The following is a 20,902-nucleotide window of genomic DNA, read 5'->3' on the forward strand; positions in this document are numbered from 1 at the left end:
TTTCTCTCTCTATAATATGACTGACAAAGAAGTATTCTACTGTATGTCTTAAAAACATTCGATTTGGAACACCAGTGTACAATTACATTTTAACAGTACTGCTTTAAAAACTTATTTAACAATTGACAATTGTGACTAAATGTCAGGAGTATATATTTAGTTCATGCACTTGAATCAGAGTTTTGTTGTGGTGTTGTCAGGTTCTCTTTTTTCAATTTTTTTGGTTTCTGAATTCTTTTTCAGAAGGTTTTCACAGAACATTGATTAACATCTCTGCTATGCACAATTTGTCATTGCTTTTTGGCACTTGGTTTCTGACTGATAGACAAACAGGCATAAAACTGGAACCTCCATCCAATGTTGGTGGTGTAGGTAAATCCATAACAGAAAAATGAGTGATCGAGGCACTTTTGATTGAAACATAATGCAAAATGTACACCGAATTGGCTTTTCAATATTAAATTCAAATATCCACAAAATCCACAATCCGGATCAGAACCAGATCATACTTTATCAGGTGATAGTGAGTACCAGTCTGCATCTCACTGTCAAATATGAGACTGATTGGGGCATGTTTGATTAAGATATAATGTGAAATGTACAGTAAATGGGGTTTTCAGTGTTAAATTTAAATCACCACAGAATCTGTAATCTGGATGAGATCGAGATCAAACTTTCAGGCAATAAAGGATACCATCCTACATAATGCTGACAGATATGAAAGAAATTTGACCATTTTTGACAGTTATGAATTTTTGAAAATTCGTTCAATGTTAAAGATAGGGATTTTTCCAATTTTCCAAGATTTTTCCTGACTTTGACCTATGACCTTGAAAATGTAATCAGTTTTTGCCTATCAGGATATGAATTTTCAGTAAAAATTTCATAATGAAATTTGTAAAAATTGTGGGCTCCAGGCTGTTCAGCTTTCTGAAACAGAAAGCTACTTAGAAAATAGAAAACAGTTTGTTCAGATAAATAATACCAAATCAGAATTGTGTAACATTATTTATGGAGTACCACAAGGATCGGTACTTGGACCCAAACTGTTTATTTTGTATATCAATGATTTTGTGAATGTATCCAATGTGCTTGGCAGCATTTTATTTGCTGATGATACAACGCTGTTTTACTCTGGATCAGATATACAGGAAGTAGCACAAGTGATAAATACAGAGTTGGAAAAAGTTAAACATTGGTTTGATATAAACAGATTGTCACTAAATATTAATAAGACAAATTTCATATTGTTTAATGATAGAGCGAAAGAAAATAATGTGTCATTACAAATAGATGGAATGGATATACAAAGGGTAAAAGAAATGAAATTTTTAGGAGTCATGATTGATGAAGATCTTACATGGAAGTCACACATAAATTACATAAAAGGAAAAATAGCGAAAGCCATTGCTGTTTTGCATAAAGTAAAATATTCATTAAATAGTTATGGTTTATTAACATTGTACAATTCATTGATTGTCCCATATTTAACTTACTGTGTAGAAATCTGGGGATCAACATATACAACCTATATACAACCTTTATTTATTTTGCAGAAAAGAGCTTTAAAAGTGATTAGTAACAGTGGTTTTAGAGATCCATCTAATCCATTGTTTATTAAGTATAGGGTACTTAAATTTCATGATTTAGTTGATTTGAAAATATTACAAACGATGTACCAAGTTAATAAAAATACTTTACCAACAAACATTCAAAATATGTTTGAAAAAAGAGTAAGTAGTTATAAATTGAAAGGAATAGAAGTCTTTAAAAAACCAAGATTTAGAACCAAAGTAAAGGAAAGGAGTATTGCAGTAAATGGTGTCAAATTATGGAACAATCTTAATAAAGAAATTAAGAATTAAGGTCGCTTAAATTATTTAAAAAACATATTAAATTAGATGTATTAAGTAAGTATGAAACTATGAAGTAAGTCAGTGGGCTGCAAGAAAGTCAAAAAAAAAAAAAAGTAAACTGTTAATAATGTTTGGAGTGTCTTAAGTTTAAATGTAACCTGTCAGTGATGTAATCTATTAATTAATGGTCATAATTATGAAATGGGTCAGTGGTATGTGACAAGTTAAAGAAATGCAATCTGTTAAATAATGTTGACTATGATGCTGTATATTGAAAGATTGTATTGTTAAAAGGGGCAGAAATCATAAGACTTGTTCTTCTTTCTGCTCCTTTTCATTCTGGTATTGTGGTGCTTTTGTTTTTTGCTTTTCTGTTTTTCTTTTAAATGAATGAAATAAATATTATTAAAAAAAAAAAACAAACAAACAGACAAACAAACAGGCGAAAACATAACCTCCAAGTTTGTTGGCGGAGGTAAAGATGAAATGTATTTATAAAAATATTGGGTTTGAAATGAGTTTAGGTACCTGTTGCTTCCTGTTTTACTGTATGGTTGGGAGATTTTGACACTAACCAGTGACCTAAGGTGATGACGAGATTTATTTAGTACTTGGTCTCTAGTTTCCTGGGTAATGGTGGGATGATTATGTGTCAAGTGAGCATTTACTAATGGCCCCTTCACACATAGTGCGAAGTTTGGATGGCGTTTAGACGAAAACGGCGAAACAGCGCAAAACAGTTCGAAATTAGTGCACCATGAAACATCGCACTGAAGGGCAGGCGTGCACCAACCCGGCGCGAGAGTTTGTGTACGCGTTGGTGTCTTTTGGGGGCAGGAACAGACAGTGCCAGCTTCGACACATCGCACCTCTTATGTGGAGGAAATATAAAAAACCAGCCGGTACCTGTGGGACCACATCGTGCTGCTTATGTGGAAAAAAACAAACAAACATACGAACCAGCACCGTCCAAAAGCTCTGATTGCCAGTCAGCGACTTTATCACTGAGCTACGGAGCTGTTCTTTGAATGCTGAAGGGAATCTGCCTCATATCAGGAAGGACGTGGAAGTATTACAAAAAATGAAATCACACACCATTAAAAACACCACATTTATCAAGCGAGCCATACAAATATGATCCATCTGTTTCTCTGTAGATGACCCATGGTCACAGACATAACAGTCATGAAATGACATGAATGAGAAGCAGTTCGCTCGTCTCATTCATGTCCACATCTGCTGGCGCATCTCCAACCAGCCGGGTGTGTGTCTTGTAGAAAGGCACCGCAGGACACCACGTCATATGGAACAGAGCTCACGTGGGTGACGTGACAGTGAGATCGCCTGCTCTGTGTTCTGATATGATAGTCCGTTTCTACCTGGGAGCAGCCTGTCCATGTGCGCGCCTTGCGCACGCTTGCTGCAGCACATCACCACAATGATACATGTTTTTATTTATGTCCACTTGATAACAGCAAACAGACACACGCGCGTCAAAGTGGGCAGTTGTTTGTCCATCTCCGTCCAAACCCAGTACGTGGTGTCGAGCTAGAATGTCCAGATCCACAGATTTCCACAGCCGCTTCAGTGGGAGGACACACCTCCTGTCATCTCAGAGCACACACCAAAGCCACACTCGTGTGGGACTTAGACAAATTTCTCTGCGAGTATGAAATTGATTGTCTGCAGTCTTTTGTCGTGCCAAGAGTGCGACTGGCCACACATTTTCTAAGTGCCATGCAAGCGGTGTTAGATGTTTGTGCATGTCACCTGGAATTTGCTGACACCTGCAGCGAGAGGGTGCGATGGGTTTGCACAGTGCACACTTTGTCTTTCAGGCGCGGCTTGCACATGATTCCTGTGTCATGCGCACTAAGGGTGCACTTCGTCCAAACTTTGCATTATGTATGAAGGGGCCCTGAGGGAGATTGAAATCGTCATTGTGTTGTGTAGCCACGCCCTCGTTTCAGGTCCCACTCGTAAAAGACCCTCCTCTGAAGGTGGTCTGTGCAGGAGACAGGCAGTGATAATGTGGTTGGCAGTCTGCTCAGGCTCCCCGCACTCACACACTGTGCTGTCTGTTAGGCCCCACTTCTTCATGGACGCTTTGAAGCAGCCGACCCCTGTGAGTAGGCGGTTCAGGAGGGTCCATTGCCTGCGAGGTAGGTCTTCTCCTTCAACACCATCTCCAGGATCCAGGACATAATGGTGTAGACATGTATGTCCTGCCGACTCCCCTCTCAGATCCTCCGAGATGGAAGTAAGCATCTCTTGCACAGCCTGGTTGTATGGGTGGCGGGACTTGAGTCTGCTTGGAGGTGTTACCATGGTTGTGGTGTCATGGAGGAGGTGCCAATCGTGTTCCTGGGCTTTCCTTGCCAGGGCGAGGGTAGCAGCCTCTCGCCGTAGGCCGGCTGGCGCTATTCCTGCTAGGACTGGCAGGTAGAACACGGGGGTGGGTTTCAGGCAGCCAGTTATGATCCGGGGGGCATTGTTAATGGCCGTATTGACCTTCTTAACATCTGGGCTTCTGCTCCAGGTTGGAGCACAGTACTCGGCTATACAGAATACAAGAGCTTGTGTGGAGATACGTAGTACCTTGGCAGAGGTTGGCAGAGGCCCCCCAGGTTGTGCCAGCAAGGCGCAAGCAAGCAAGCGATTGAAATGAAGATTTTCTTTTCTTCACCAGAATGGTCTGAATGCTCTCCATCTGGCCTCTAAGGAAGGCCATGTGGAAGTGGTGGCTGAGCTCATCAAGCAGGGGGCCGATGTGGATGCAGCTACTAAGGTATGTCGTGCACAGGTCTCCTCCAGACATGCACGGTCACCCACGCAGCACATATGCATGCATGAATACACACACACACACACACACACACTTTGCTGCCTCAGCACCTCCCCAAAGCCGCATTGCTCAAGCAGTTCTAAAGAAGATGAATAGGTGTGTGTTGGCAGAAAGGTTGAGTGAAGTAATTTAGTGACCGAAAGATCACTATCTAGTCATGCACATGCAGGTTTTTCCTGTATGTTTATTATTTGGCGGGTAGACAGGACACTGAGACACTATTAGGTGTTAAGTATTATCGAAACAGTAATGCTTACTCCTCAAAACAAAAGCTTATTTAAATAAATACAGCTGATTTTTATCAATACAATATTAAAGCAAAAACATATTTATTACTTATTATTATTATTTATTATTATTATTATTACTTATTATTACATATTTATACTTATTGACTGAATTGTCTAGCTGAATTATTGCGGGGTGTTTTGATAATATTTAAATGATGAAGTATAATTAAATTTTGAGGCTGAAACCTTTTTTTTTAACTGTTTAACAACAGAAGGGAAACACAGCCCTGCACATAGCTTCCCTGGCCGGGCAGACAGAGGTGGTGAAAGAACTTGTCACCCATGGTGCCAATATCAACGCACAATCTCAGGTAAATGCACACAGAGCCATCTGATTTGTATGTTTTTTGAAAATGCTGGCTGAGTGTGTTTATGCAAGCAAGCATGTGTGCAGGTAACTTACAGAGTGAGTGTGCGTGCATGCGTGTTAGTGTATACGCTGTGTCAGCAGTTCTGCATTGCCGTCGGCTGGCACTCAATAGTCAGTGTGCACACACAGCACCCACAATGTCAATGTTAATGTTTTTCATTCATTTTTTTGTGTGTCATTTATGGATCTTATCAGGAAAAAAGAAAAATTGCAAGTATTAAATCTGTACAGTACTGTTTTACCTCTTTTGTTTGCTGTTACCATGATTGTTAAATGTTTTCATAGAAGTCATTAACTGAACATGAGAGAGAGGGGGAAGAGTGTGTTTCGTTAATCTAGGCAGTTTCATGGTCCAAAGGCTTATTTTTTGCTCAACATTGACGGCGCATTCTGCCTGCACTCTGTAAATTTTGTCCATATCTGTGTTTTCTGAAATTCTATGGATATGGATGAAAAGAAGCAGTACCACCAGTAACTGTCTAGCCAACATTAAAGCAAAACGCTATGTTAAAGTAAAATGACACAAAGAAGAGCATTAACAATGGTGGAATCTTTTGAAGAGTCTTCGTATATATATCAATAACTCAACAAAAATATAAACGCAACACTTTTGGTTTTGCTCCCATTTTGTATGAGATGAACTCAAAGATCTAAAACTTTTTCCACATACACAATATCACCATTTCCCTCAAATATTGTTCACAAACCAGTCTAAATCTGTGATAATGAGCACTTCTCCTTTGCTGAGATAATCCATCCCACCTCACAAGTGTGCCATATCAAGATGCTGATTAGACACCATGATTAGTGCACAGGTGTGCCTTAGACTGCCCACAATAAAAGGCCACTCTGAAAGGTGCAGTTTTATCACACAGCACAATGCCACAGATGTCGCAAGATTTGAGGGAGCGTGCAGTTGGCATGCTGACAGCAGGAATGTCAACCAGAGCTGTTGCTCGTGTATTGAATGTTCATTTCTCTACCATAAGCCGTCTCCAAAGGCATTTCAGAGAATTTGGCAGTACATCCAACCAGCCTCACAACCGCAGACCACGTGTAACCACACCAGCCCAGGACCTCCACATCCAGCATGTTCACCTCCAAGATCGTCTGAGACCAGCCACTCGGACAGCTGCTGAAACAATCGGTTTGCATAACCAAAGAATTTCTGCACAAACTGTCAGAAACCGTCTCAGGGAAGCTCATCTGCATGCTCGTCGTCCTCATCGGGGTCTCGACCTGACTCCAGTTCGTTGTCGTAACCGACTTGAGTGGGCAAATGCTCACATTCGCTGGCGTTTGGCACGTTGGTTCACACTGTTCAGGGCAGAAGGCAGACAGCATGTGTGGCGTCGTGTGGGTGAGCGATTTTCTGATGTCAATGTTGTGGATCAAGTGGCCCATGGTGGCGGTGGGGTTATGGTATGGGCAGGCGTCTGTTATGGACGAAGAACACAGGTGCATTTTATTGATGGCATTTTGAATGCACAGAGATACCGTGACGAGATCCTGAGGCCCATTGTTGTGCCATCCAAGAACATCACCTCATGTTGCAGCAGGATAATGCACGGCCCCATGTTGCAAGGATCTGTACACAATTCTTGGAAGCTGAAAATGTCCCAGTTCTTGCATGGCCGGCATACTCACCGGACATGTCACCCATTGAGCATGTTTGGGATGCTCTGGACCGGCGTATACGACATCGTGTACCAGTTCCTGCCAATATCCAGCAACTTCGCACAGCCATTGAAGAGGAGTGGACCAACATGCCACAATTGACAACCTGATCAACTCTATGCGAAGGAGATGTGTTGCACTGCATGAGGCAAATGGTGGTCACACCAGATACTGACTGGTATCCCCCCCCCCCCAGTAAAACAAAACTGCACCTTTCAGCGTGGCCTTTTATTGTGGACAGTCTAAGGCACACCTGTGCACTAATCATGGTGTCTAATCAGCATCTTGGTATGGCACACCTGTGAGGTGGGATGGATTATCTCAGCAAAGGAGAAGTGCTCACTATCACAGATTTAGACTGGTTTGTGAACAATATTTGAGGGAAATGGTGATATTGTGTATGTGGAAAAAGTTTTAGATCTTTGAGTTCATCTCATACAAAATGGGAGCAAAACCAAAAGTGTTGCGTTTATATTTTTGTTGAGTGTATTTATTATCCAGGTTTAATTTGTATTTGTATTTGTATCGTGTATTTGTGGTGACCTACAAATACATGATGATCTGAACATAGAAAGTATGATCACGATTTCACTTCTGATTTTGTGTCTTTCTAGAATGGCTTCACCCCACTTTACATGGCAGCACAAGAGAACCATTTGGATGTGGTGCAGTTCTTACTGGACAATGGCTCCAGTCAAAGCATTGCCACTGAGGTAAGCAAACACATACATGAATAAAAACAGTACACATGCACTTTAATAACTGTTTTCACAAACTCACGCCATTGTCCTAATAGCTAGTTGTCATCCCAACCCTTTATCATTTATTTAGTTCATTTAACCACTTTGTAATTAGACTGCAGCATTACGCTCAATGTAACGTTGCAAATTATTCATTGAATGGTGTTGTTGCTGCCACTGGTGGGTCCTTCTGTGAACAGAAGCTAAACTAACGTGTCACTGCTTTGGGATCAAGATAATAACTGGTTGATGCTAACAGTTAGTATCAAACATGTGGTTAAGGTAGATTTTGCTTGTATATGACCCATCGTGCCAAACACACCATGCTGGTGCGACAGTGGCCAGTTTTATTAGCACCCTGCTCCAAATCTGAAAGTCTGGCCATTTATGGAAAATTTTAATCACCTGCATCACACATATTTCTTCCTTGGACCCATGTGTAAATCCACTACTAAATATAAATAAGATATCAATACATCCCCTGTTCTCTGGTTATACAGGAAGTATGAATTATATAAAAACAGTACAAATGGGTAGTTAAAATTGTGTCTTCACTGCTAAGCTTTAAAAACTCTAAAAAGAACATGTTAAGTCAAATTTCATTGTCAAATGTTTGTGTGCTTTATAGTAGTGAGATGATCGAGCCAAAGCTTGAGCAATTTATCAATCTGGCCACGTATGAATCGACTCGCATGCAGTAATCATTAATTATGCCCATAAAATTCCCACCACACTCACAGCCACTGCGAATGGTTTTCAAAAACCAAAACAACATGCGCTCTATTCTAATTTTATTATACACTGTAGCCTTGTATCATAATATCTGAGCAGCCATGTCTGCAGCTCTTGACTCATTCATGCATGCTGTGCGCTGTACGCAGCCAAATTGATAGGGAACTGATCTGCAGACGGAATTTTGAATACTGGCAGCAATAACTAATTAACACCTTTTTACTGGATTTTCTATGACTGGGAAGGAAGGAAAATGTACAAACAGTTAAAAAAAAAAAAAAAGTTCAGCGTTTGAAAAAGTCACATGACTGCTGTTGGGTTACAAGAAGTCACTTTTCTGCTCTTTGCTTTTACCGAACAGTCACAGAGCTCTGTAATATGCAGAATCTACAGTTGTCTGCAAAAGTTTGGGCGCCCCTGATAACTTTCATGATTTTCCTTTATAAATCATTGGTTGTCTGGATCAGAAATTTCAGTTAAATGTATCATATAGCAGGCGAACACACTGATATTTGAGAATTGAAATGAAGTTTCTAGTATTTACAGAAAGTGTGCAATAATTAAACAAAATTAGGCAGCTGATGCTCTCTGCTGGCGAGGCTGTGGATGTCAGACTGCGAATCACTATCATGTTTTTTGGGATTGTCCAAAAATACAAAATTATTGCAAAGATGTACATAATGCAATACAGGAAGTCCTCAATACATGGATACCATTTGACTTCAAAACCATGTACTTAGGACTTATCCCACCAAGACTGATGGCTAAAGATAAGTATCTGATAGGGGTGTTGCTGGCAGCAGGGAAAAAGGCTTTAACTAAGAGATGGAGGCTGCAAACCGGACCTACACTTAATAATTGGATAGATGTGACAATGTAAATATACATTTTGGAAAAGGTTACCTTTTCTTTGAATCTAAAGATGGACATTTTTATGAAAAACTGGAAAGGATGGGTGCATTTTATTAGACCTCGAAGACCAGACTTTGTCACGATAGTGAACTAAGGGAACGGCAACCTCTCATCTATTACACAGGGTGTGGGTTTTTTTTTTTTTTTTTTGTCTTCAAGTCTTCAACAGTATCTCAATGACTAAGATAACTGAATGAAACTAAAATACTGCAGATACTCTTTAAAAAGTATTTTATGTGTTTTTGACTGTTGTTTTATAACCCCTCTGGATGTAAATAGTTCAACTGAATATGTCCTGTTTCTTCCCCCCCTTTTTCTTCCTTTCACCCTCTACGGTGTTAAAACAAAAGGAAATGGACCATGTTATAAACCTTTGGAAAAAGAAATTCCATTATAACTATAACATAACAGTTAAAAAAATGTGGTTGTATTTGTATGTTTTATAACATGTATCTCCAAATAAAAAGATAATTTAAAAAAAAAAAAAACTTAGGCAGGTGAATAAATTTTGTCACCCTTGTCATTTTATTGATTTGAATACATTTAGCCCTAATTATTGGAACACAAAATTGGTTTGGTAAGCTCATTGACCCTTGACCTCCTTACACAGGTGAATCCAATCATGAGAAAGGGTATTTAAGGTGGCCATTTGCAAATGATTCCCCTCTTTGAATCTCTTCTAATGAGTGGCAACATGGGAACCTCTAAACAACTCTCAAATGACCTGAAAACAAAAATTGAAGGATACAAAAAGCTATCTCAGAGATTTCAGCTGTCAGTTTCCACTGTGAGGAACATACTGAGGAAATGGAAGACCGCAGGCACAGTACTAGTTACTAGTTAAGCCCCGAAGTGGCAGGCCAAGAAAAATCTCAGATAAGCTGAAGTGAAGGATGGTAAGAACAGTCATAGTCAACCCACAGACCTGCTCCAAAGATCTACAACATGATCTTGCTGCAGATAGTGTCTCTGTGCATTGTTATACAGAACACTTTGCACAAAGAGATGCTGTAATGCAGAGGAAGCCTTTTCTGTGTACACACCACAAACAGTCGCTTGAGGTATGCTAAAGCACATTTGGACAAGCCAGCTTAATTTTGAAATAAGGTGCTTTGGACTGATGAAACTAAAATTGAGTTATTTGGACATAACAAAGAGCGGTATGCATGGCTAAAAAATAACAGCATTCCAAGAAAAACACTTGCAACCTACAGTAAAATTTGGAGATGGTTCCATCATGCTGTGTGGCTGTGTGGCCAGTGCAGGTACTGGGAATCTTGTTAAAGTTGACATGGATTCCATTCAATATTAACAGATTCTTGAGAACAATGCTCATGAATCAGTGACAAAGGTGAAGATGCGCCGGGGCTGAATCTTTCAACAAGACAATGACCCTAAACACTGCTCAAAATCTACTAAGGCATTCATGCAGAAGAACAAGTACAACATTCTGGAATGGCCATGTCAGTCCCCAGACCTGAATATTATTGAAAATCTGTGGTGTGATTTTAAGCCGGCTCTCCATGCTCTGAAACCAACAAACCTGACTGAACTGGAGATGTTTTGTAAAGAAGAATGGTGCAAAATATCTTCAGCCAGAATCCAGACTCTCAAATCCTATAAACTTCATTTCACTTCTCAGATATCACTGTGTTTGTCTGGTATATCATATATTTAACTGAAATTGCTGATCCAAACAACCAATGATTTATAAAGGGAAATCATGGAAAACATCAGGGGTTCCCAAACTTTTACATACAACTGCACATGGTATTGATGGTAATATTCTTACATTTGTGTATTATAAAATGGTAGACAGGAAATGTGTTTTGGAGGTACAGCTAACGGCCATATCATTTAAGAGCAAGCCAAAAATGTATATAGTAAAAAGAAAAACTGTATACAGTTGTGCTCATACGTTTACATACCCTGGGAGAATTTTAGATTTTTTTATTTTTTATTTTTTTTTTGCCCATTTTTCAGAGAATATGAATAATAACACAAAAACTTTTTTTCACTCATGATTAGTGGTGGTGTGAAACCATTTATTGTCAAATAAATGGTTTCTCTTTTTAAATCATAATGACAGAAACAAACCAAAAAACCCTGATCAAAAGTTTACGTACCCTGGTGATTTTTGCCTGATAACATGCACACAAGTTGACACAACAGGCTTGAATGGCTACTAAAGGTAACCATCCTCACCTGTGATCTGTTTGCTTGTAATCAGTGTGTGTGTATAAAAGGTCAGTGAGTTTTTGGGCTCCTGACAGACCCTTGCATCTTTCATCCAATGCTGCACTGACATTTCTGGTTTCTACGTCATAGGGAAATAGGCAAAAGAATTGTCAAAAGATCAGCAGGAAAAGAACTGTATAAAACAGGAAAGTGATATAAAAAGATATTCAAGGACTTAAGAATGCCAATCAGCAGTGTTCAAACTCTAATCAAGAAGTACAACCCCAATTCCAATGAAGTTGGGACATTGTGTGAAATGTAAATAGAAACAGAATACAATGATTTTCATATCCTCTTCAACCTATATTCAATTGAATACACCACAAAGACAAGATATTTAATGTTCAATCTCATAGACGTTTTTGTTTTTGTGCAAACATTTGCTCATTTTGAAATGGATGCCTGCAAAACATTTTAAAAAAGCTGGGACAGGGGCAACAAAAGACTGGGAAAGCTGATGAATGCTCAAAGAACACTTGTTTGGAACATTCCACAGGTGAACAGGTTAATTGGAAACAGGTGAGTGTCATGATTGGGTATAAAATGAGCATCTCCAAAAGGCTCAGCCATTCATAAGCAGAGATGGGGCGAGCCTCACCACTTTGTGAACAGCTGCGTGGAAAAAAATAGTCCAACAGTTTAAGAACAATATTTCTCAACGTTCGATTGCAAGGAATTTAGGGATTCCATCATCTACAGTCCATAATATAATCAGAAGATTTAGAGAATCTGGAGAACTTTCTACACGTAAGCGGCAAAGCTGAAAACCAACATTAAATGCCTGTGACCTTCGATCCCACAGGCAGCACTGCATTAAAAACCGACATCATTGTGTAAAGGATCTTACCGCGTGTGCTCAGGAACACTTGTCATTTAAACCATTGTCAGTTAACACAGTTCGTCACTACGTCTACAAGTGCAAACTCTACCATGCAAAGTGAAAGCCATACATCAACAACATCCAGAAACGCCACTGCCTTCTCTGGGCCCGAGCTCATTTGAAATGGACAGACGCAAAGTGGAAAAGTGTGCTGTGGTCTGATGAGTCCACATTTCATTCAGATTGTTACCAGAGCTAGGTTCAAAAGCCAGCATCTGTGATGGTATGGGGGTGTGTTAGTGCCCATGACATGAGCAACTTACACATCTGTGTTTCTGTGTAGGCTCTCAGTTGTCCAGGTGGTTTCCATAGTAGAGAAGCTTGAATCTTCTCACGTCAAGCAACCCAGTCCAGTCGAAGATTCAAGCTTCTCTACTATTACACATCTGTGATGACACCATCAATGCTGAAAGGTACATCCAAGTTTTGGAGCAACACATGCTGCCATCCAAGCAATGTCTTTTTCAGGGATGTCCCTGCTTATTTCAGCAAGTCACATTCTGCACGTGTTACAACAGCGTGGCTTCATAGTAAAAGAGTGCAGGTACAAGACTGGCCTGCCTGCAGTCCAGACTTGTCGCCCATTGAAAATGTGTGACACATTATGAAGCTCAAAATATGACAACGGACACCCCGGACTGTTGAACAACTGAAGTCGTACATCAAGCAAGAATTGGCAAGAATTCCACCTACAAAGCTTCAATAATTAGTGTCTTCAGTTCCCAAATGCTTATTGAGTGTTGTTAGAAGGAAATGTGATATAACACAGTGGTAAACATTTCACTGTCCCAGCTTTTTTGAAACGTGTTGCAGGCATTCATTTCAAAATGAGCAAATATTTGCACAAAAACAATAAAGTTAATCAGTTTGAACATTAAATAACTTGTCTTTGTGGTGTATTCAATTGAATATAGGTTGAAGAGGATTTGCAAATCATTTTGTTCTATTTTTATTTACATTTTACACAACGTCCCAACTTCATTTGAATTTGGGTTGTAGGAAATGAGGGAAACCAAACCACGGTCAGGTAGACCAACAGAAATTTCAGCAACAACTGCCAGGAAAATTGTTTGGGATACAAAGAAAAACCCACTAATAACTTCAGCTGAAATACAGGACTCTCTGATACAAAGTGGTGTGGCTGTTTCAAGATGCACAATAAGGAGGCATTTGAAGAAAAATGGGCTCCATGGTAAAATCAGCAAAAGAAAGCCATTACTGTGCAAATGCCATTAAGCCACTCTGGGAGATCTCAAACTTGAAGTTCATGCAAGACAGTCCAGGAATTTACAGGAACTGGAGGCTTTTTGCTAAGCACAGTGGGCAGGTTTACCATCACAGAAAAAAGAGCCTCGTCCACAACTACCACAAAAGACTCCAAGCTGTGATTGACGTTAAAGAGGGCAATACACAGCATTAAGAAATGGGGTATGTAAACTTGTGATCAGGGTCATTTGGGTAGTTTCTGTCATCATTATTTTAAAAAAGAGTAAACACAGATATTTGACAATGAATGGCTTCACACAACCACTAACCATGACTGAAAAACAGTTTTTTGTGTTATCATTCATATTCTCTGAAAAATGGCCAAAAAATACAAAATTCTGCCAGGGTATGTAATCTTATAAGTGCAACTGTTGTATAGTATGCATGTGACACACACACACACAAGCCCAAATTGAATAGACACAAACAGTCACAGAAGATATGATAGATACCTGACTGTTGCTTTGACACACAGCAGCTCTGCACTCACCTGCGGGGAAAAAAAAAATGCAAAATTCAATTCATTTTTTCCATAAATGGCCAGACTTTCAGATTTGGAGCAGGGTGCTAATAAATGAATTGAAGTGATGCTTAATCTGACGTCTGACTGCAGCCATCAGTGTATCGTTGTGCTGTGACTGTACTTTACAGCATTGCCAGCATTTCTGCCTCCTCCACTCTCCTTAAGCATGTTTTCTCTCCCCCCATCTTTCCCTTCACCTCCTAGTTTTCCTCCTTTCTTTCCATTTGTCCATGCATGACTCCTTTTCCTCCCCACTTTGTTGCTCTGCTAAGATCTCGCCATTTTCCTTCCTCCTCTAGTGGGAGATGCAATGACTTATTTATGCCTGGAAATTTGTAAACAACACCCAGTGTTTAATAATTTACACATTTTGGTCATAAAATGTTTCTAGAAAAAAGTTACATTTCATGTGTTTTGTACTGTATGTGGTTGTATGTGATTTTTAATAATAAATTCCCAACATCAGCAGAAAGTGTCGGGAAGCATGAAAGGGGTTTTTGCATGTATGTTAGTTGGAGATTAATTTTCCAACATAGTATCTTTTCATTTTAACAGATTCCTGATGGTAATCTGTTCTGTGAACTCTTGCTGCATTATTCTGAGCTTTTAAGATCAAACATCCAGTCTTGTTTTTATGTCTTTTAGTGGCTGTTGCTGTCTCTCTGGGTATTTTTAGGACTTTCATCTGACTGATGTCTTTGTCTGACTCCATAATGAAGCAGATGAAACAGGATGGTGGTGCCTTGGGATGATTTTTTTTTATTTTTTTAAGTTTTAAGATTTGAGGATGTTGTGCTTTTGAAGATTTTAATATGAGCTCTGTGGGTTTGTAGAATTGTGTACAAATGTATGGAGCTAATTGTGTTTCATGTTGGCATTCTGGCAAGAGTGTTTGTGCACACGTTTGTGTGCTGTTGGTCTCAATATTCTAGAACCTAGCTGAGACATGTATGAACATCATTTAGGAGAGGATAACGCAACCGTTCTAGACTAATATGACCCCAGTGAACAACTTGGTATATGTGCCAAAATCTCTATTGGGGACGATCAGCCCGGAAATGACCACACCCTTTTTCGTCCCAAGTGCTACTTCAAATATAGCTGTATTTTCTAAACTGCAGCAGCTCCAGATTTTCCAAGGTACTCAATATGTACAGAATGACCAGTACATGTTTGGAGGGGTCATATAAGAGTATAAAATTTCTAATTTTGATATTGTAAGAGAAAACTGCTAGAAAACATTAGGTCAAACAACCTCCATACAGTAAGGAATATACACACATATTTAGTAACTTAACCTTCTGGGCTATTGGCTGTTGGGAAATTTCCCTGATAATCTTTAAAAGATTTAAGGTCTCTAGATACTTATGTCTGTTAAAAAAAAACAAGTTTTGTATTATTTTTTTCCACTTTAAATCAATATTCCATTGACAAGAGCATGACTGAAAATAAAATGTAATTATATTTGGCAAATGTTCATTTTCTTTCAGTGTACGGTAATAAATTGACCCACTTATTTTAGCCATTTTCTCTTAAAATATCAAGATATAAATTTTACACTTTTCTATGACCCTCCCAAAACATGTATTGATCATTCTGAACATTTTGTGTACCTTGGAAAATCTATAGCTTTTGCAGTTTAGAAAATGCAGCTGTGTTTAAAGTAACACTCTGGACAAAAAAAGGGCATAGTCATTTTTTTAAAAGGGGGCAGTCATTTTTTTAAAAGGCGTGGTCATTTTCAGGCTGTTCATTCCTGATAGAGAGTTTGGCACATATCCCAGGTTGTTCATTGGGATCATATTAGTCTAGAAAGAGTTATCCTCTCCTAAATTATGTACATATGTGTCTCAGCTAGGTCATTTACTACAAGGGAAAGTTGTGTCTTTCATGCTCAGCCCACAGTGGTGCTGTGTCCCTGAATAGCAAACATTCAAACATGTGCAGGCACAAATGGTAATGTTACCTGTGACAAATCTTGCTGGTTTTGTAACAAATGTCTAGAGCTACAATGTGAAAGTTATTGAATTAACTGTTATGTAATTGAAAATGAATTGACAATTTTTGACACAAAAATGGGAATTGTTTACGGCTTCCACTTTTTTCAAATGTGGAAAATGAATGGTTTTCTCTGTTCAGTGCCATTTTAAATTCAGTGTAATTTTATAGACTGCACCTTGACCTGCAATATTGTAATGGGTATTTGATTCAAATTCCTCACTAGGTGCTTAAAACAGCAAGTAAAAGCTGCTAAATATCATGCCGACCAGTAGTAGGCAGTGAAAGTCCACATCCAAAATGTACAATATGAAATTTGAATGTGTTAGAGCCATAAACATTCTGCTGCACACACTTTCAAAATGGTTATATTATGATGCACATCGCAGTGGTAATGCAGTAATCACAGCATACTAAATGGAACGCCATAAATGTTATGCTGAGGTTTTGGCTAAATAGCTTTAAAATGCATGGTTTTATTCCCACTAAGTGCCATATGTTAAAACTGTGACTTGTCATCAGTTCAGTGTTCGGTACTACCATCAGTATTAAAGGATATCCTTTGTGCAGTTGCAGAGATGTAGCTCCAGATGGACGGACACACGAGTTACTCTAATTTTCCCCATATGGGCTTTTCGCCTATTGAGAGATAACAATAATTCATCCAGAAAGTATTCACAATGCTTCACTTTTTCCACATTTATGTTACAGCCTTATTCCTAAATGGAGTAAATTAATTTTCCCCTCAAAATTCTATTCACAACACCCCATAATGACAACATGAAAAAAGTTATTTGAAATGTTTGCAAATTTATTACAAATAAAAAACTACAAAATCACATGTACACAAATATTCACACTCGTTGACAGCAATTACAGCCACATTTCTTCTTGAATATGATGCCACAAGTTTGGAACACCTATTTTTGGGCAGTTTTGCCCATTCCTCTTTGCAGTACCGCTCAAGCTCCATCAGGTTGGATGGAGAGCGTTGGTGAACAGCCAATTTCAGATCTCTCCAGAGATGTTCAATTTGATTCAGGTCTGGGCTCTGACTGGGCCACTGAAGGACATTCACAGAGTAGTCCTGAAGCCACTCCTATGATATCTTGGCTGTGTGCGTAGGGTCAGTGTCCTGCTGAAAGATGAGCTGTTGCTCCAGTCTGAGGTCAAGAGCACTCTGGAGCAGGTTTTCATCCAGGATGTCTCTGTACATTGTCTCTGTACAGGTCAAGAGCACTCTGGAGTTGGGCTGCAGCCATCGATTATTTTAGCAATCAGGTATTCTTATTGATTATTCTGGCGATTAATCGAATAAAACGTACTTTTGTGTTTTTAAACAACATCAGGAGTCCAGGGCTGTTCCTAAGCAGTGGCACAATGTTGCTGCACCAGTGTTGACATTTTGCTAAAATGGCGATGGGATGTGGCTTTCTGTTTTGTTTTGTTTTTTCCCCAACTTGTAAAATTTAACCATAACCTTTTTTGAGTTTTTTTTTTTTAAAGGTTGGTGGACTGGGTCCCTGCGTAAATTTTTTTTTATCCCTCTTTCTCTGCAGTTCAGAAGATGCATTTCAGCTGGAGGTTGAACATGCAAGCCTCGCAGTCAGTTTTATTATTATTATTATTATTATTATTATTATTATTATTTTATTTAAGTTACAGTGTTTGTGAAGCATTTTGTGTTGCCGACACACTCACTGCGAGTCTGAGCAAAACAGAACAAAGAGTGGACTTTTGCTGAGAGGATCTTTCAGAAACTGTTTGTCAGTGTAGACGGGGATGGAGCTGTGGCTCGCCCAGTGTGAGGGCAGAGCTGAGAGCCCCTCACACCAGGCAGAGAGAGACAGCAGAGCCAGGCGAGTCACTCCCCACGTAGAGCGGACCGTGTGTTTTTTAAAAAATAGACACACACACACTGCTTCACTTTAAATGCACAGTCTATTTCAGATGATCAGCATGGACCCTCTTTCTTTTTAAAGGCTTTATGTTACACTGTGTGTCGCATTGGAAAGCAGTAGTTTTTGGATTAGCCTTTACATGGTTTATGGGCATACTCTAGTCTTCTTCTGTTTTTTTTTTTCAGGGGACGTTACAGCGCCACATACAGGCCTGGCATATGTACTGCAACGTTAAACGAAGCTTCGAGGCACAGAATTTGCCTCGAACATTTTTTATAATTGAATTATTCGAGTTACTCGACTAATCGTTTCAGTCCTACTCTGGAGCGGTTTTCATCCAGGATGTCTCTGTACATTGCTGCAATCATCTTTACCTCAATCCTGACTAGTCTCCCAGTTTCTGCCACTGAAAAACATCCCAACAGCATGATGCTGCCACCACCATGTTTCACTGTAGGGTGCTGTCTGGTTTCCTCCAAACATGACGCCTGGCATTCATGCCAAAGAGTTCAGTCTTTGTCTAATTAGATCAGAGAATTTTGTTTCTCATGGTTTGAGAGTCCTCCAGGTGCCTTTTGGCAAACTCCAGGTGGACTGCCATGTGCCTTTTACTAAGGAGTAGCTTCCATCAGGCTATTCTACCATACAGGACTGTTTGGATTGCTGCAGAAGTGGTTGTCCTCATGGAAGGTTCACCTGTCTCCACAGAGGACTGCTGGAACTCTCACAGAGTGACCAACAGGTTCTAGGTCACTTCCCTGACTAAGGCCCTTCTCCTCTTATCGCTAAGTTCAGACAGGCAGCCAGCTCCAGGAAGAGTCCTAGTGGATCCCAACATCTTGCCTTTACAGTTGTTTGAGGCTACTGTGCTCATTGGGACCTTCAAAGCAGCACAAATATTTCTGTACCCTTCCCCAGATATGTGCCTTGAGGCAGTTCTGTCTCGGAAGTCTACAGACAATTTCTTTGACTTCATGCTTGGTTTGTGTTCTGACATGCACTGTCAACTGTGGGATCTTATATGTAGACAGGTGCGTGGCTTTCCACATCTTGTCCAATCAACTGAATTTACCCCAGGTGGACTCCAATTAAGCTCTAAAAACATCTCAAGGATTATTAGTGGAAACAAGATGCACTTTAGTTCAATTTTGAGCTCCATGTCAAAGGCTGTGACTACTTATGTATGTGATTTCTTTTTTTTTTGTTTTTGTTTTTGTTTTTTTTTTTTATAAATTTGCCAAAAAAAAAAAAAAAAAAAAACTTGTTTCACATTGTCATTATGGGGTATTGTTTGTAGAATTTTGAGAATAAAAATTAATTTCATCCATTTTGGAATAAGACAACATAAACTGTGGAAAAAGTGAAGCACTGTGAATACTTTCCAGATGAACTGTATATACAGTTCCTCTGTGACCGTTAGCTGGGCCTCTATTTTAAAATGATGTGTGCTTTATATCAGTCCTATCGTTCTGACTATGCCTGCACTTAATACACAGAGCAAAGACAGTTGTCTGATTTACTTCATGGAGCTGCTCAGCTGCTTCTCTTCTCCATCTATGCTCTCAGACAGCGTCAGCACTGTTTCACACTTCAGTAAAGAGGTCGGGAATGAGAATGAGAGGAACAGTAGTAGCCAGTAAACCAGTATTGATCAGTGTGTCTGGTATTTATATTGTGTATTTGTACTTGTATTTGCAAACTGTCTTTCTTTTTTTCACATTTGATACTATGTGTGCTTCTTACCCTGTGTGCTGCTATACAATGCTGCTGGAACCTCAATTTCCCTAAGGGAGTCTTCCCAAGGGATCGATAAAGTTCTGTCTAATCTAATTAATCACAAAAAAAGAAAAAAAGATTTTTTTTAATTGAGTAATGCACAAAATCAAGCAGTTAAGAATAAACATACACTCTATTGTTCTGAATATAATGCAACACTGATTATATTACCCACCCCCCTTTTTGGGGAGGGGGGGACTTTTTGAAGATCAAATCTTTTATATAAAGAAAATTATTTTATTTGAAATATTTTGAAATGAAAGTAAATTTCATGGGCAACTCCTCATTTCTTTTTCAACTATGTACTGACATATTCGCTTGTCGATCTCTTGGATGCAGCTATTTTTTGGACCATGTTAAGCTTTTCTCTGACTCTGAGCATTTTTAAGATGGTATTTTTATGTTTGCCATCTTCTAACATTACACTCTCCACTCTCTCACCATTTTTCATGGCTGCTTGAATGTTATTTGATGACTGATCTGCATTTACCACAGTTAACTTAAAGTTTGCATCATAACTTCTCAGCTGCACAGACCCCTTAATGTAGCATTTTTGTTCTGACAGAAAAGTGCTGTCATGGCATGTCAAAGCACTGTATCCCAGCAATTTCATTAGCAGCAAAAACCTAAGCAAAACACACTGCACATGGGTTATGTTTCTGTTACAACATCAAGCTTACAGTGTGTGTCCTGACTGAAAAAACAGTGCTCAACAGCAGCATTTAGACTCTGTCCAACTGCTTCCATAGTAAGATGGAGAGGAAGGTCAGTTCAGTCCTGTGTGGCACTCTTCCTTTACTAGTAATTCTTACTACCTGTTGTTGTGGATGTATTGGCAAAGTCTTGATGTGAATGTGACCATTATATTTGGAACAATGTGGTGTGTATACGAGTGCTT

The 20,902-nt window shown here is 39.3% G+C and overlaps 1 protein-coding gene across 13 annotated transcripts in view; it reads left to right on the top strand.

The window, feature by feature from the left end:
* LOC117531578 (ankyrin-3-like) overlaps positions 1-20,902 on the top strand; it is a 233,287-nt gene that overhangs the window by 72,167 nt on the left and 140,218 nt on the right. For all 13 annotated transcript variants that reach the window (XM_034194708.1, XM_034194695.1, XM_034194706.1 and 10 more), the window contains exons 3-5: positions 4,546-4,644; positions 5,204-5,302; positions 7,653-7,751. In XM_034194708.1, the coding sequence (XP_034050599.1) occupies positions 4,546-4,644; positions 5,204-5,302; positions 7,653-7,751 (297 nt within the window). The remainder of the gene's footprint in view (positions 1-4,545; positions 4,645-5,203; positions 5,303-7,652; positions 7,752-20,902) is intronic.

The sequence above is a fragment of the Thalassophryne amazonica genome, chromosome 18, assembly GCF_902500255.1.
Source record: "Thalassophryne amazonica chromosome 18, fThaAma1.1, whole genome shotgun sequence".
Lineage (NCBI taxonomy): Eukaryota > Metazoa > Chordata > Actinopteri > Batrachoidiformes > Batrachoididae > Thalassophryne > Thalassophryne amazonica.